This window comes from Setaria viridis, chromosome 1, assembly GCF_005286985.2.
Source record: "Setaria viridis chromosome 1, Setaria_viridis_v4.0, whole genome shotgun sequence".
Classification (NCBI taxonomy): Eukaryota; Viridiplantae; Streptophyta; class Magnoliopsida; order Poales; family Poaceae; genus Setaria; species Setaria viridis.
The window spans coordinates 3,871,259-3,888,391 of record NC_048263.2 but is presented as its reverse complement, the minus strand read 5'-3'; the positions used below and the strand labels follow the sequence as shown (position 1 = coordinate 3,888,391).

The 17,133-nt window shown below is 44.5% G+C and overlaps 1 protein-coding gene and 1 long non-coding RNA gene across 4 annotated transcripts; one reads left to right on the top strand and one right to left on the bottom strand.

The window, feature by feature from the left end:
- Positions 1-7,348: 7,348 nt before the first annotated feature.
- Positions 7,349-14,260, top strand: LOC140221320 (ABC transporter G family member 39). Its single transcript, XM_072290808.1, has 23 exons — positions 7,349-7,950; positions 8,108-8,228; positions 8,334-8,422; positions 8,512-8,596; positions 8,716-8,875; positions 8,958-9,034; positions 9,125-9,175; positions 9,256-9,346; positions 9,447-9,748; positions 9,833-10,114; positions 10,196-10,673; positions 10,752-10,855; positions 10,942-11,104; positions 11,200-11,319; positions 11,401-11,510; positions 11,600-11,932; positions 12,042-12,332; positions 12,424-12,507; positions 12,593-12,726; positions 12,814-13,041; positions 13,145-13,316; positions 13,415-13,669; positions 13,759-14,260. Exons 1-23 carry the CDS (start codon positions 7,619-7,621, stop codon positions 14,020-14,022), a joined length of 4,326 nt encoding a protein of 1,441 aa, XP_072146909.1. The 5' UTR covers positions 7,349-7,618; the 3' UTR covers positions 14,023-14,260.
- On the bottom strand, positions 8,056-16,602 carry LOC117851555 (uncharacterized). Of its 3 annotated transcripts, none has more exons than XR_011897094.1 (4): positions 16,320-16,602; positions 14,264-16,133; positions 8,737-14,032; positions 8,056-8,654 (listed from the first exon to the last, which is right to left on the bottom strand). It is a non-coding gene; the product is annotated as an uncharacterized lncRNA (long non-coding RNA). The 3 variants fall into 3 exon arrangements; XR_011897096.1 differs by having other exon boundaries at positions 8,056-8,640; XR_011897098.1 differs by having other exon boundaries at positions 8,056-8,635.
- Between the last annotated feature and the right edge of the window lie 531 nt (positions 16,603-17,133).

Genomic DNA, 17,133 nt, shown 5'->3' with positions numbered 1-17,133 from the left:
CTCTTAAATCGTTCCACCTTTACTGGATTGGTGTGGCCGAAAATCTTGGGCCTCTTGTCATGCTTTTAGTATACGCTTGTGCCTAAGGGATAGTTGGATGTATAAGGTATGGCATGAATAATTTTTTTTTGAGAGAGAGTGCTCCCACGTAATGATCTTTGTTGCCACCGTTAGTCTTCTCTTTGCAAGTTTCAACTGATCAAAGGGGGAAAAACAAAAGTAAAATGATTGTGTTTATGTTTAAGTGATTACAGTGTATTCCCGCAGAATCAGATATATAATAGATTACTGCAATACGGTTTAATCCCTCTAAGCTAGCCACAAATTCGACATCTTGAAAGGTATGGTCAAACTTTGGCTGTCGGTAACTTCTAGATATTTACTTTTCAAATATAAACATCATATGGACAGAAGTTTCTATGAAATACTTTTGTAGTATGATAATATATGTTGGATTTAATAGATATATTCTAATATAGAAACAAACTGGAGCTACATTGACTAGAGTACATTACATCTATGTATTCGATTTCTTTCATTATATATTGTTTTTTTTCGATCAAAGGCATTCGCCTGGTTTAATTACTGAAAGGGTTACCAGCTTACAAGTTGGGGTTACCAGCTTACAAGTTGGTGCACAAATATAGACATCTCTCCGCTAAACTAACTCTACTCCGCTAACTAACTCTACTAGTCCCCTCTACTAACCAAACTCACTCTACTAACAAGCTTGTCGCGGCTGCACCTTCGCCGTCGCCGACCAAACCACCACACAACGTAGACACGCCTTTGGTGAGGTGATCAATGACTTGCAGTGCAGCTAGGATGGCCGAAGCGAGACACCCAAGCCAGTAGCCCCCAAAGCGATAGGGTCTTCTAGACAGCGCCTCCAGGGGGATGCGACATCGCTGCCACCGCTGCCCGACTAGGATCTGGGCAGAGTTTCCTCCGAAGACTCCCGCAGGAGGAGGGCCACCATCTTCGTTCTTGGCAAGGCCGCCATTGCCGCGCGAGGCCTGCAAAAAGCCACCCACGCTAGGGAGGCCGGTGTCCCGGTGACACAGCTGTGCGAAATGCACCGCCGCCTGGCCGCAGACCGAGCCTCTGTAGGCTACCAAGTGTCCATGCTACACAGGCAGCCACCAGCTCCAGGTCAGGGCAGAGGTTGCATCATTGCTAACTCTCACCAAAGTAGCTTCCTTTGTGATGTTTGGTACTGCGAATTTTTTGTATTTTTTTGGTGAAGCCGAGATTGGAAGCATTGATCGACGAAGTGAATGCTCTTCGTAGAGAGAGGTCAATTATGATCAAAGCTGTGGAGGAGTGCCAAAGGACACATATTCAACCCCAAGATTAAGATGTGTAGGTAGCTTAGGCTTGTAGCTACCTTACATTTGCCATGTACTTGAACTGTAATGTAAAGTATCGAGCAATGTTAAAGTTATGTGAGGATAAGTAAACTAGTGGCTGCTCATTTGCTGCAATTGTGGTCCAGACTGTTCCTGATATGGTAAAGCTCAGCCCATGAGCAAGCAACAAGGCTTGACTTTCGAAATGCTCCTACTCAGCAGCGGATCCAACGGTGGCTCGAAGGGGGGGGGGCCCTCAAGCCCCCTATCACCTAAAAAACAATGGAGCCCCCCTTTGAGCCCCCCTCCATTTTTGAAGAGAAAGGAGTAAGAAGAAGAGAGAGGAAGAAGAAGGGCCCCACTAGGGGCCATGGCTGGCTCCGCCACTGCTCCTACTCTAATTGTCAATTGTATCTTGGTTGAAGAGGGTTGTGGCTAAGCTTGCTATTTTCTCTAAGTTGCAAAACTAGATTGTTCATTTGTTCTATAGTTCTATACTCGTGTGTTGATGCTTTTGAGACCAGTCTCGACTCTTGTAGGTCAAGCCATAACGTAGTCGAAGACATAATATGCAGTCACCACCAGAGCATTTGGTTTGCTTTGTTAAGAAAATAATTAAATAATAAATGCAAATCATGGGACTTCATAGTATAGGATTGTAAATTTGTAATGGCATTTGACGCAAAATTGATCGCAGTGGTGAATTCTTTTTGGTTTTTTGCGATGTTGCCCCTACTCTGAAGTGCATAGGTATGTTTACCTACATTTTTTTAATTTTGTGATTTAATTCTCAACTATTCACAAGACAGTTGAGGGCAAAATTACAATTACCCTTTAAAGCAGGGGATAAGAACACAATCTTTTTTGAGTTGCAAGCGCCACCTATGGAGGCTGGGATAAGAACACAAATGCCCCACAATTCATTTTAATGCCAGAAGCCCACATATATGTTGCGGGGCCAGCCAGGCTCGGCCCAGGAAGTAGAAGAAGCAAGCCCATATGCTAGAGATTCCAGACGTTCAACCTGCCCCGCCGCCCATAGTATTTGGACAGAATTGCTTTTTGATAGAACTCATACAAGGATTTGGGAATGACTTCCCAAGTTACACAATTAAGCTCCCTAGCTACTAAAGTGCTGATACAAATACAATGGCTTGTACAAGGTGTTATCTGTTATTAGCACAACAAGGTAATATAGAGAGATTCATCTCAGGATTGATTCATCCCTCTTTACTCACCTGCAAGAGAGGGATCGATTGCCATGGTGGCAGCGACAAGGACGACGCTGCTTCGATCTGTGGCGACCAAGATGGGGATGACCGTCGGCCCCCGCGCATCGTCACTTCGTCAACATCCTCTCTTGCTTGATGGACTCAGTGGCCGCCGCCGACCTTGGCCGACAAGATCCCATGTCCTATAGCTGGCTTTGCAATTAACAATTTTATATTTCATCCCACTTATCATCCACATCTTAAATTGTTCCACCTTTACTGGATTGAAGTGGCTGAAAATCTTGTGCCTCTTATCATGCTTAGCATATGCTTATGTGTCTTTAGGGATATTGTTCACCACATATTTGCCATCTCATGGCAGGATGTGTATAAGGTATAATGGTATAAACAATTTATCTGTGAGAGGACCGCTCCCACATAAAGAATCTTTGTTGCTATCGTTAGTCTTATCTTAGCAAGTTTAAACTAATCAAAGTGGGGGAACATAATTTAAATGATTGTGTTATACTTTACTGAACACAACAGATTCCCGTAGTGCAGAATCATGTATAAAATAGACTACTTAATACAATTTAATCTCTTTATATGAGTTTTATAGTTTCTCTGGTTATATTATTCATGAGTTCTATGTTTCAATTCAGGACTTATTTGTTCCAAGCAGCAACACGTTACTTGATTCTCCCGTGCTAAAGCAGGTCACTTCCTATCTATCTGAGTGTGTAGTTTCTTTGTATCTAGCGTTTTTGTGTGTTTCTGAGCTTGTTATGTTGCAATTTAGGGCACAAGAAGCTGGATCATAGCTAGGGCACAGTTTCACAAAATGTGAAAGCTATCTCATCCCAACAAGCTATATTTCTTACCAAGGTAAACACAATGTGATTCCCCATACAGATTTTGCAATTTTTTGTGCACTGCTTGCTTGTTGGGTTAATATGTAGCCATCAGAAGAATAGGGAAACTATAGGTCAATTGATGTTTGTTCTTAGATATGATTTTCACAGGGCTAACCACAAACAGTTTCATTAATGATTATAACTATAGATTACCTCAAATTATAACTCCCTTCATCCCAAACTATAAGTCGTTTTAGCTTTGTCAGCCAAACTTGTCTTTGACTAAGTTTATAGATAAATGCATAAATATCTATTGATGTTTGTGATATGGTGTGTTTTCCACTATCTTGTTTCATTGATGTTTAGAACTACTTCAAATTATAATAAGCTTTTTTGTAATGTATAATAAGTAGTTAGTTTGATATATAAGTCACTCATTGGTAGATAAACTCCATACTCTTTTTAGCTCAATTGGTCAAAACCTTAGCAAGATCCCTGCGAAGAGCGTAGCGTTCAGATGTGTTAACACAACGAGATGTTGTCTAAGCAATTCTATGGCGTTATCACCTAATTACAAAGTATTGCTTTATTCTGGTGTCGAACCTTGTGGAGCTGTAGCTTATTTCGGATATTAATTGGTGCACCTTTTACTCAGCCAAGAACATGAGCATCCTCTATCTTATTTTGGTATCATTGCAAGCACCCTCTATCCTATTTTGGTATTGTTGCAAGAATGACATGACGCTCTATGATACTTGAGCCGGGTCAATCAGTTTTTCTATAAGCTTGTTGCTTGTGTAGTGAAATTCTAGTATTGTGCAATGTGCAATAGCGATGATTCTCGGCAGGCATGCAACAATTTATCTTTCTATAAGCTTGCTGCTTCTATTGTGCAGATTTTGGCCTGATGATGATGTTCTAGTTTATAATGTTAACAATTGCATAGTCTCTTGCTTGCCTATAGGTCATTTGTTTAATTTGAGTAGGCTTCACTTTAAGGATTTGTTTTGTAGATTTGTTATTTTCTTCTTCTTCAGGAACTTACTTAGAACCAGAACGATTCCGATGAATCAAACAGATAATGGCTCTTACTCATTCCAGTATGACATGATTTCATAATATGCCATTATATTGTAACACCTTAAATCTAACCTTTTGCAATTTAATAAAAATTATTAGAGTTTTCTAGATTTTATATGAGTTCATTTAAGGTCTTAAGATTTTTTGTTGAATTAGGCAATACAATTTTTTTTTCTAAATTAACTTAATGAACTATAGGTTCTTGTGTGTTGCATTCATGCCAGTTGAATTTTCTTTTTCCTTGTGTGAAAATGGTTTTAAAATGCGTTTATTTGATGATTAGGATTTTTTTGAAAATTTTCCAGATTTTTTGGAATTTATTCTCACCTTTCTAGGGCTTTGTCCATTTATTGGAGAGTTCTATAAGTATTTTCTCGAGCTCCAGATATTTTATTTAGATTCCTCATATCCCAATCTATCTCTAGGATTTTTCCTGAAATTGTCAGGATATTTTGAGTATTTTTCGTGAATTAAATGAATTATCTAGATTTTTCTATTTTTTTTGTTTCATGGGAATATTATTCAAAAAAAGAAAAAGAAAGCATATCCTATCCACCCGGGCCGAGCCCGTGCTTACGTAAGTGGCGATCAATGCTATGTAAGGATCCGTCCGGAAACGAGTGGTCGAACATTTGCTGATCGTTATATATTGTACGTGGTCCAGACGTCTCTTGCAAGTCGAATTTATTGGACGGCCCCGACTATGGCTGATGATACGGTAAAGTTCCGCCCGCGATGTGTCAACCAGTTCCGTCGTGCGAGCTTGACCTTGTCGTCGTCAACAGTATCTTGGGCGATGAATCCTTGGCGAGGCTCGTGGATTCTTTGTTGGCATATGAGAGCCGAGCGAGGTACGCACTGGACTCTGCCATCGGCGCGCACGTCATCCCTCGATGGAAAATGGCGGCGAGGCCGGGCCGGCCAACAGGCAACGAGGCCGCCGGCAACGGCGACGAAGGACTTCGCCGTGGGCGGCGGCCGGCCGGCCGGTCGTCAGATCAGTGCCTGGGCACCGTTACCCTGGCTGGCGGGCGGGCCCCCGGCGAGTTGGGCCACTGGCGACCGCCGAACCCGGCCACGTCAAGGTCGTCTATCAGGGTGTCGCGCTAGTAGGACCGTCTCAACGATGGACAGCTGATTTCTTTTTTTTTTTTAAAAAAAGAAACGACGACAGCAAAGGACAGCTGCACGCATGCTTCCACTCGAAGCAGTGCTGCTACTCCCTACTCAATTCCGTTATTCGAATTATCAAAAAAAAAAAGTTCCGTATGATTATTCCGTCCAGAGAGAGGAAGAGAGGAGACTTGAGCAAGTCTCTGTCGTTGGAGCATTCCGTTGCAACAGCAGCACAGTAGAGTAGAGCAAGCCATGTTTGACCTGTTGGCGGCCGAACCCGCCGGCCTTAGTTGGCTTCCACGCCCAGGCGCAGCAGGCCCATCTTGACCGCTTCCAAGTTCCATGAGTCCATGCATGACCCTCCTGACACTGTGGTGTGTGGCGGTCTCTTGACTTTTTTGTTTGGTCGCCCAGGATTAACACGTACGGGTGCGTGGCTACCCTCGTCGTGACGGCAGCAGAAGACCGGCTGGATCGGGGGAGCTGTACGTCAGTGACGCGACGAGCAAACACACGTAACGTTAACGTACATCTGACCAACGTCTCGAGGCTCGACTCGTTTAACGTAGCACGTAGCAGTGAGTGATCGGGTTTTCTTCTTGCGTTTTTCTCCCAACGAAAACAATGCGAGAGAGTTCTCCCGGAAGACATCGGGTTACCAATACAGGAACGGACCGAGCTTGGGACAAGCACACCTACTGGTGCACCTAGTACCTAGTGTACGTGCGCTCTGACCCTCGGTGAGACTGTACATGATGAAGTCAAATGCCTCCTCTAGAAGTTAGACTAGAAATGTGGTGACCCGTGAATATCATTCTTCGGTAAAACACAAAAAGGTTTGTTCCTATTTAGATGTTGGGTATTTCAGTAGGTATGGAAATCTGCAGGTGGATTTAGCAGGGACACATTAATGTTTCCGTGATCCTACGTATTACTTACGTTTTATAATTGTGACGACTCGAACCGCATGAAGAGGATTGACCTAGTCATTATAGTGAATAAATACTAATCGACATTTGTGTTGGTCCTAATAACTTGCAGACTTTGGAGTTATAAATTTGTAATATTAGGCGTCCTCAAATTTTTTTTTATAATATTGGGCCTCACATTAATTTCATTTGCAAATAAAAAACTTAATTAATGAATTATCTAGTTATGGCGTATAATTGGCAATGACATACATACTGTCATCGATAGAAATCTTAGAGACTCTTTTGGGCAGTTTACCAAACAGATTGCGAGCGTTCATACTATTCCCATTTTCTAAAAAAGAAACTCAATTTCCCATTTGCTGAAGCCATTCTCGTTGCAGTGACAGTGAAAACATGCTTATGCTATGCATGTAACACGATGCAGCTCACAAGTGATGTTTACCTGCACCGCTCCACGGCTGACCTGAGCACTGACCCCCTGCCGGATGCCGTACGGAATCGAGCTCCCCGGGCCCACGAAACCGTGACCTCCACAACCGTAGATCCGCAGATGGACGGCATGCACTGCAGGAGTCCTTCGCCGCTCTTGACCCGTAGTGCCCGGGTCAGGCAGAGGCGCCTGGCGCCCGGTCAAGCCGCGAGCGGGCCCAGCCCATTCAAACGGTCAAACTGTTTACGCTGGACTCGTAATAGGAAAAGAGGAAATGAAAAACTACTCCACTCTAACGGCCAAATAATTTCCCGCGAATCAAGCGACCTCCGCGCCCGCCACCGAGGATTAATTCGCGCACGCCGCCAATCGCCTCGCCGGGCGCGGGAACGGGAGCGCGCTCGTATTTATACCCGCATCGCCATCTCCCCGTTCATCAAAACACTCGCAGCTCTGTCTCTTCTTCTTCCTCCTCGTCTTCCTCTTCTTCTCCACGAGAACATCACAGCAAAGCTGAAGAGCTAGCGCAACCTGCAAGAAGCAAGGATCGAGCAAGAACGAGGTTGGTCAAGCGAAGGAAGAAGAGCCCCCCAAATCCCAAGAACGGAGGAGTTGACGAGGCCGAGTTGATCGGGCACGGGAAGGGATGGATTTAGTGCGGATGGGGAGCATCGCGGGCGGGAGCCTGCGGCGGACGGCGTCGTCGTGGCGGGCGTCCGGCCGGAGCGACGCGTTCGGGAGGTCGGCGAGGGAGGAGGACGACGAGGAGGCGCTGCGGTGGGCGGCCATCGAGAAGCTGCCCACCTACGATCGCATGCGCAAGGGCATCCTCACGGGGGCGGCGGCCGGCGGCGTTGAGGAGGTGGACATCCAGGGGCTCGGCATGCAGGAGCGCAAGAACCTCATCGAGCGCCTCATCCGCACCGCCGAGGAGGACAACGAGCGATTCCTCCTCAAGCTCCGCGACCGCATGGAGCGGTAAAAAGCACTGACGACTCTGCTTCATTTCTTTCTGAAATCCTGATCGCTTCAGAAAAATTTCAGAAACCATTTCATTATGCAGCAGCACGTTAAGAATAAGCATTTCGTGCTGTGTACCTACTCGATTTATTCATGATTTTCGTTGGTCTTGCAGAGTTGGGATTGACAATCCGACAATAGAAGTACGGTTTGAGCACCTCAACATTGACGCGGAGGCCTATGTCGGCAACCGGGGCGTCCCAACGTTCACCAACTTCTTCTCCAACAAAGTCATGGTACGCATCTGCATTGGCAGCTTCATGAATGCTTCCTAGCCATGGAAAACGTGCAATCGTCAAGTTTCTTCAGCTTCTGACCCCATTGACCTGCTCCTATCACAGGATGCGCTAAGTGCTCTGCGCATCGTTTCGAGCGGGAAGAGGCCCATCTCCATCCTTCATGACATCAGTGGAATCATAAGGCCTGGCAGGTAAGAAACCAAAGAATTTGAAATATGCAAGATTTGAGTTTTTCTCTAATTGGACTGTACTCACCATGTGGATTGTGGAATTTCTTCAGGATGTCTTTGTTGCTTGGACCTCCTGGATCTGGGAAAACGAGTCTACTTCTAGCTTTGGCAGGGAAACTTGACTCAACTCTGAAGGTACCAACATCTTGCGTATTTTCTTGAGTTTGAGTTGTTCTGATCTTCAGGCAAAAGACTATTAGAGATAAAACTGGCTGTAAGTTTAACATGGATGAACTTGTAATGGAAATTTCCAGGTGTCAGGAAGAGTGACTTACAATGGGCATGACATGGATGAGTTTGTCCCTCAGCGGACATCGGCATACATCGGTCAGCACGATGTTCACGTCGGCGAAATGACAGTCCGGGAAACACTTGCCTTCTCTGCAAGATGCCAAGGAGTTGGAACACGTTATGGTACGTAACATGGGCACTGAAAAGGAACAAAGATTTGCTTACCTTTGGTAGAGTGAACCTTATGGTGTTTTGAATTACACAGACATGCTTACGGAGCTCTCAAGAAGGGAGAAAGAAGCCAACATTAAGCCAGATCCTGATATCGATGTTTACATGAAGGTATAATTCATTTAATTCGAATCAAACCCTGTATTTACGTTGGAAGTAACAAGTCGCACTCAAAGTTATTGTGCTCTTCTGTGCAAACAGGCTATCTCTGTGGAAGGTCAGGAGAGCGTGGTCACAGATTACATCCTCAAAGTGAGTAAAGAAAACCCTATACAAAAAGCAGCAGGAGAAATGGATATGCCTCCCTAACAGTATTTGTATTTCTTTTGCAGATTCTGGGTCTGGAGATCTGTGCAGATACAATGGTTGGGGACTCCATGATCAGAGGTATCTCAGGAGGACAAAAGAAGCGTGTCACAACAGGTATGTGCAATCTGCAGTTACAGAATGATATGTGCATCAAGCCCTTCGAAGTTTGAACCTGACCGAAAAATCTGACTATTGACTTGTTGAATTGTTACAGGTGAGATGCTTGTTGGGCCAGCTAAGGCGCTATTCATGGACGAAATCTCCACCGGCCTGGACAGCTCCACGACGTATCAGATAGTCAACTCTCTAAGGCAGTCGGTCCACATCCTTGGTGGAACTGCACTTATCGCATTGCTTCAGCCTGCACCTGAAACATATGAGCTCTTTGATGACATTGTTCTTCTCTCTGAGGGCCAAATTGTATACCAGGGTCCTCGGGAGAATGTCCTTGAATTCTTTGAGGCCATGGGCTTCAAATGTCCAGAGAGAAAAGGTGTTGCGGACTTCCTGCAAGAAGTGAGTGATCCAGAAGAATTATGTTAGTTGTACATTTGTGATTTGGAACTCCAAACTCAGTGTTTTCCTTTTGTGGTATCACAGGTTACGTCTAGGAAGGATCAGCATCAGTACTGGTGTCGGAGAGATGAACCATACCGATACGTCTCAGTTAATGACTTCGCAGAGGCATTCAAAGCATTCCATGTTGGGCGTAAGCTAGGATCAGAGCTCAAGGTGCCCTTTGATCGAACCAGGAACCATCCTGCAGCTCTCACAACGTCCAAGTATGGTATCAGCAAGATGGAGCTTCTCAAGGCATGCTGCTCTAGGGAGTGGCTGCTGATGAAGAGGAACTCGTTTGTTTACATCTTCAAAGTAGTCCAGGTACGTATCCTGCTTCCTGAAATCTTCTCAACTACCGAATTCAGATAGCAAATACTGATGAGTGTACCATATTTGTACCAGCTCATAATCCTTGGAACCATTGCAATGACGGTCTTCCTGCGCACGACAATGCATCGACGCAGTGTTGAAGATGGAGTGATATTTCTGGGAGCAATGTTCCTTGGCCTAGTCACACATTTGTTCAATGGTTTCGCTGAGCTTGCCATGAGCATTGCAAAGCTGCCGATATTCTATAAGCAGAGGGACCTCCTCTTCTATCCATCATGGGCTTATGCATTGCCTACATGGGTGCTCAAGATCCCAATATCATTCTTGGAATGCGCTGTGTGGCTTGGAATGACTTACTATGTCATTGGCTTTGACCCAAATATCGAAAGGTTCTTCCGCCATTACCTGCTGCTTGTACTAATCAGCCAGATGGCATCTGGTCTTTTCCGGCTTCTTGCTGCATTAGGAAGAGAAATGGTTGTCGCAGACACATTTGGGTCATTCGCTCAGCTTGTTCTTCTGATTCTTGGTGGCTTTTTGATAGCAAGAGGTATGTCAAGTCTCCGTTCAGACCTTGTTTAGATACTATCCAGAGCATGGAACTGAGTTTCTCTATCTCCATCTGCAGATAATATCAAGAAATGGTGGATTTGGGGCTACTGGTCCTCCCCTCTGATGTATGCACAGAATGCCATAGCCAATAATGAGTTCCTAGGCCACAGCTGGCAGATGGTAATGCAGCTTCTCTGAAGCAATCCAAGCGTGATCACTCTGTAGTTCAGATAGATAACTGACAAACAATCTCAAAATTTATGCAGGTTGTTGATCCGAAAATAAGCAATGACACACTTGGTGTCCAAATCCTGAAGGCGCGTGGCATCTTTGTCGACCCAAACTGGTACTGGATCGGTGTCGGCGCATTGCTTGGGTACATCATGCTCTTCAACGTACTCTTTGTTTTGTTCCTCGACTGGCTTGACCGTGAGTACCTTGTCAGCTCAAAAGTAGATTAATTCATACAAAGCAAAGCATCTTATGTTTGTCAGTTGTCACTAACGTCGTTCTCAAAACAACAGCACTTGGAAAAGGTCAAACTGTTGTTTCTGAAGAGGAACTGCAGGAGAAGCATGTAAACCGTACCGGTCAAAATGTCGAGCTGCTGCAGCTTGGAACAGATTCCCAGATTTCTCCTAATGGTCAGTCCAAAGCAGATTCCCGTGCAACACATTTTAAATGAACATGCCATTGTTGCATTCTTACAAGTCTAACAAATGCAGGAAGAGGAGAAATAGTTGGAGCTGACACCAGGAAGAGAGGAATGGTACTTCCATTTACACCATTGTCAATCACCTTTGACAATATCAAATATTCCGTGGACATGCCTCAGGTAAGCACAAAACAGAAAATCTGTCTTATCTTTAACATAGAAACTGATAACACTAAATAATAAGTATTAATTCAATGGATTTTTGACAGGAAATGAAAGATAAAGGTATTACTGAAGACAGGTTACTGCTGCTGAAGGGTGTAAGCGGAGCCTTCAGACCAGGAGTCCTTACAGCACTGATGGGAGTCAGTGGAGCTGGTAAGACTACCCTGATGGATGTGTTGGCGGGAAGGAAAACTGGTGGTTACATTGAGGGAGACATTTCCATCTCTGGATACCCAAAGAAGCAAGAGACCTTTGCTCGGATTGCTGGCTACTGTGAGCAAAATGATATCCACTCTCCACATGTCACTGTCTACGAATCCCTCCTGTACTCAGCATGGCTCCGGTTGCCCCCAGAAGTAGACTCAGAAGCAAGAAAGGTAGGTGAAAAGGACATTCATTTCGCTAGCTCATAAGCGATTCATTACCATTTTGCATTGCAAACTATAATTAGAATACTTGGCTAATTGGATCACTTCATGGATGCAGATGTTTGTGGAAGAAGTGATGGAACTCGTGGAGTTAACACCACTGAGGGGTGCATTGGTGGGACTGCCAGGAGTAAATGGTTTATCCACTGAACAGCGAAAGAGGCTCACTATTGCCGTTGAGCTTGTTGCCAACCCATCCATCATATTCATGGATGAACCAACTTCAGGACTAGATGCCAGGGCAGCTGCAATTGTGATGAGGACAGTCCGGAACACAGTGGACACAGGAAGGACAGTTGTCTGCACAATCCATCAGCCCAGCATTGACATCTTTGAAGCTTTTGATGAGGTAAGTTGTGATGATCATGAAATTGGGAGCTTTCAGTGGTAATCTTGAACTCTAGAAGCAACGCTCATATATCATACTTGTACTTCCACAGCTATTCCTGATGAAACGAGGAGGGGAAGAAATATATGTCGGCCCCTTGGGACGCAACTCGTGCGATTTGATTGACTACTTTGAGGTGAGCTTCAGTACTCACTGAACAAAACATTCAACTTCCGACTTATGACACACATGATAACCTGTGCTTGGTGCTTCAAATGTAGGGAATACAAGGAGTGAGGAAAATCAAGGATGGTTACAACCCTGCAACATGGATGTTGGAAGTGACCACCTTAGCTCAAGAAGATATCCTTGGGATCAACTTTGCCGAAGTATACAGAAACTCTGACCTATACCGGTATGTTCAGTGACATCCACCTCAAATGGCGTTTCTCTTTTATCTATGATGTGTTCCATGTCACTGATTGGGATGCATTATTTGCAGGAGGAACAAAGCTTTAATTAGTGAACTAAGCACACCTCCACCTGGGTCCAAGGACTTGTACTTCCCAACCCAGTACTCACAGTCCTTCCTTACACAATGCATGGCTTGCCTGTGGAAGCAGCACAAATCTTACTGGAGAAATCCTTCATACACTGCGACTAGAATCTTCTTCACGACAGTTATAGCCCTCATCTTCGGAACAATCTTCTTAAACTTAGGCAAGAAAATGTGAGTGCCCTTGCTTACAGCTCCAACTGACACTTGAATGACCTAATCCATGTTGTCATACTGTGACAAAGAAACTTAACTGTTCTTTTGTTCTTCCTTTCAGTGGCAATAGGCAGGACCTGTTCAATTCTTTGGGATCCATGTATGCAGCAGTTCTTTTCATTGGAATTCAGAATGGTCAAACTGTGCAACCAATTGTAGATGTTGAGCGAACAGTTTTCTACCGAGAAAAGGCAGCTGGCATGTACTCTGCTCTACCCTATGCTTTTGCACAGGTAACTGGTCGTAACTGAAGATTTAAATAAGGGGAAATAATTGCATTGTTCTTCCTTTAATCTACTGCTGAATTGTAACCTGTTCTTCCTTTCAACAGGTTCTTATTGAGATCCCACACATCTTCCTTCAGACAGCCATCTATGGTCTCATTGTCTACAGCCTTATTGGCTTTGACTGGACAGTTGTGAAGTTCTTCTGGTATATTTTCTTCATGTTCTTCACCTTCATGTACTTCACGTTCTACGGCATGATGGCAGTCGCCATGACACCAAACAGTGACATTGCTGCCATAGTCTCAACTGCATTCTACGCAATATGGAATATCTTTGCTGGCTTCCTTATCCCTCGACCGGTAAGTGTCCAAGTCTAACTCCTTGTACATTGCAACAACTCAATTTTCTCTGTATTGTTGATGCTGAAGCATACACTGCTGGGTTGCAGAGGATACCAATATGGTGGAGATGGTACTCATGGGCATGTCCGGTGGCTTGGACACTATATGGACTTGTGGCCTCACAATTTGGAGATATCACACATGTTACGCTGGAAGATGATGGGGAAACAGTGAAAGATTTTGTCAACAGATTCTTTGGGTTCCATCATGACCAATTGGGTTATGTAGCTACTGCTGTTGTTGGATTCACAGTTCTCTTCGCTTTCGTCTTTGCCTTCTCCATCAAAGTCTTCAACTTCCAAAGAAGATAAGCGAAGCCGCCTAAAAAAGATCCAGTGTTGCTTCAGTTCATTTTCAGTATATAGGCACTGCAGCAATGTAAGATAATGAGAGAGTATACAGATGTAGAATTTGTTTTATTTCTCGGTAGTTAACATCATTTTCGTTTTCCAATCAGTTTGGCCTGTACTGAACAAAAAGGGGCCTATGTGCAAATTGTATGTAGATTGTGCATAGTTGAGTTCAATGTAAAGTTTTCCATTGATTTTATACCTGGTCCAACTGATACTTTGCCTCCATAAATTAAAGATGGGCAATTGGCATGATGTTGCATTCTTTTACTTCTCTTTATTGATAGCCGACCAGATCAGAAGATTCTTCTCCAAATTAATCTGAGGTAGCATCCTTCTCACTGCCGATGAACAGAAATTCTGCCGCTAGATGACTAGGGATCCTAAATTGCTGAAAACATGAACCCGATTAGCACCCAGGACTAATCAAAGGACTCTTCTCTAAATTCCTTGCCAGGACCCAGGATGCTAATTCCCGATTGCCACCACCCACCAACGTCAAAGTAAATCCCAAACCAACCTCTTCCGGTCTTCCCCCATCCGCGCGCTTGTTCTAGATCGAAATGGATCGCATTTTACAGCGTAGAACTGTGATTAATATAGAAGCATAGGACGCGAGATTACCACAGCTCACCAGCTTCGCACCTGCAGCTGTAGCTCACATTGCGCCAGCCGCCGCAGCGGCGCAGCCCATCCCGGCCGGACGAAGAAGGAACCGCCACCGCAGGCGAGGCGCGAAAGAAGCCACCGGAGAGGCAAGAGCCTAGTTGCTCCCGACCCCGACCGCCGGAACTGTCCGCCGCCCGCGCACGAGGACCAATGCCGGCCGCCTCGGAGTTTGCGCTGACTCCGGCTCGGTAGGGGTTTGGGCGGGTGCTGGCCCGTTTGGGTTTTGGGCCTTTCGGGTTTACCGAAGAGAAGGAAGTGGGAGTGGGCCTCGACTACAACGAACGGATGCGAACTGATCAAATTTCGTTGGATTCAAACCACACAGTAGTAAATGTTTGGCAAAGTTTTGGCAAGACGGCGAGATTGGATTCAGTTTGCTCGTCCTGTCCTTTTTTTTAGAAAATAATCACGTTAGAAATGGAGGTTCTAAGGGGGTGTTTGGATCTTTAGGACCTCCTAAAATTTATGTCACATCGAATATTCGGAGGTTAATTAGGAGGACTAAATATGAGCTAAATATAAAACTAATTACATAGATGGAGGCTAATTCACGAGACGAAACTATTAAGCCTAATTAATCCATCATTAGCACATGTTTACTGTAGCATCACATTGTCAAATCATGAACTAATTAGGCTTAATAGATTCGTCTCGCAAATTAGTCTCCATCTGTGCAATTGGTTTTCTAATTAGTCTATATTTAATACTATCTAAACATTCGATGTGACAGAAATTTTAGGAGGGACTAAAGAAACAAACACCCCCTAAAGCTTTCTCTTTGGATTTATGCTCCCGTAGGTAAAATCTAACTGTTCTGAACTGAATAATCTGAAACCGCTGAAAGACCAGACATCCTTCCTTTCCTGTGAATATCAGATGAGCAAGGAAGATGGCAAGAGCGCATCATAAGCAACAGGAACAGACCACGACACACCAACCACCGCATCTGTGATCCATCCACTGAATGATGGAGTTCTGCAACTCTGCATCCCTAGCCTTGCAGAAGCATAAAAATCTACATGCCAGTAAGTTCAGGAAAGAAATAGGGAGTGGGAGAACGATAACACAAGCAACCTTTTCTATACACAAGGGTGTAATATATTACCAGCGTGCTGACATGGCAAACCAATAACAGATTTACAGCTGCTTCACCGAACTCACTACGGTTAACGTAGAGTTTACACCAATCACGGCATGCTTTATTTCGATGAACAATTCCAGATTGATCACAATTCTTCACAGACGAAACGCATCCACAACGAACTGATCATGGCGCGACGACGAAATTGGCTGAATAATGCCTGGACCGATCCTAATCGTCCTTCTTGCAGCAGCAACAGAAGAACTCCAGGCAGTGCTCGCAGGCCTCGTAGCAGCAGAAGCAGCAGCACAGCGTGAAGGCGCTGCAAGCAACAACCAAATAGAAAGAATCAATATCACCATGATGCATCTTACTTATGAACGTGTAAATTTGCTTCGACGACACTTGTGCAGAACATGAGACTCTGCAGATGCTTGCTGCTTGCAGTTGTACGTGGATAGTTTTCTGCAGAGCAACTCATCGAGTAGCTTGTGGTGATCTTACTGACCAGGCATAGAAGAAGCCCTTCTCGTGATGGCGCTTCTTGACGTGATCCACGGCCGACAGGTTCCGGTCCTCGCCCTGGAAAGGCTCATCCATTGTTGCGGCCGCTTCTTCTTCGCGACCGAAAGGAACACCGCAGTCTGCTGATAAAAAAGAGGAAGAAGAAGGTGGTGGGAGGAGTGGCTTGTTTGTGCAAGTGCACCCGTTCTAGTGTGGTATATAAGGAGAAGGCTGGCTACAGCATATGTAGCTTACCTAACCCCTTGCTCCCTATCAGGTTGTTTCAACGTTAATTGACACTAAAAATGTGCAATAATATTTTGATTTTCAGGAATCAGCATTTTGACAGTCGACATGCATTAATGTTTCAGATTTTTTTTTCTGTGTGATCTCTTAGTGATAAGCTCGTTTGGCAATCATTGTGCTCCCAACCAATTGTCCAAAGCCACGGGTATGCAGATTTTTGGCAAGGAGATACCTTGGAAGATGGCCTCAAATGTCACTGTGAGATACTAGCAGATAGGGATGTGCTGGCTGGCAGTGTGGATAAGTAGACCTTTGACAGAATGACAGTGCATTAGCTCTTGAAAAGTCGAAAGTAGTCAGGATGCGTGTAAACTATGCAAAGGCTGGAACAAGTTTGCATTTTCTAAAATGAAACTCTTGCAAGCTGCAACAAATGGAAATGGAAGGCAGTGTCGTCCCTCCTTCGCTTTTGGCTTTGAGATATTTTAGGCCTCAAAAGAAGATGTCATTTGCTTATTAAAGAGGCAACGAAAAATGACATAACTATCGATAGCAAAAAACAGGTGGAGGAA

Excerpts from the sequence above, each read along its gene's own strand:
- LOC140221320 (XM_072290808.1), top strand. The coding sequence starts at position 7,619 with ATGGATTTAGTGCGGATGGGGAGCATCGCGGGCGGGAGCCTGCGGCGG. Across the intron at positions 9,035-9,124 it reads ATATCGATGTTTACATGAAG|GCTATCTCTGTGGAAGGTCA; the intron begins GTATAATTCATT and ends CTGTGCAAACAG. Across the intron at positions 11,933-12,041 it reads TAGACTCAGAAGCAAGAAAG|ATGTTTGTGGAAGAAGTGAT; the intron begins GTAGGTGAAAAG and ends TCATGGATGCAG.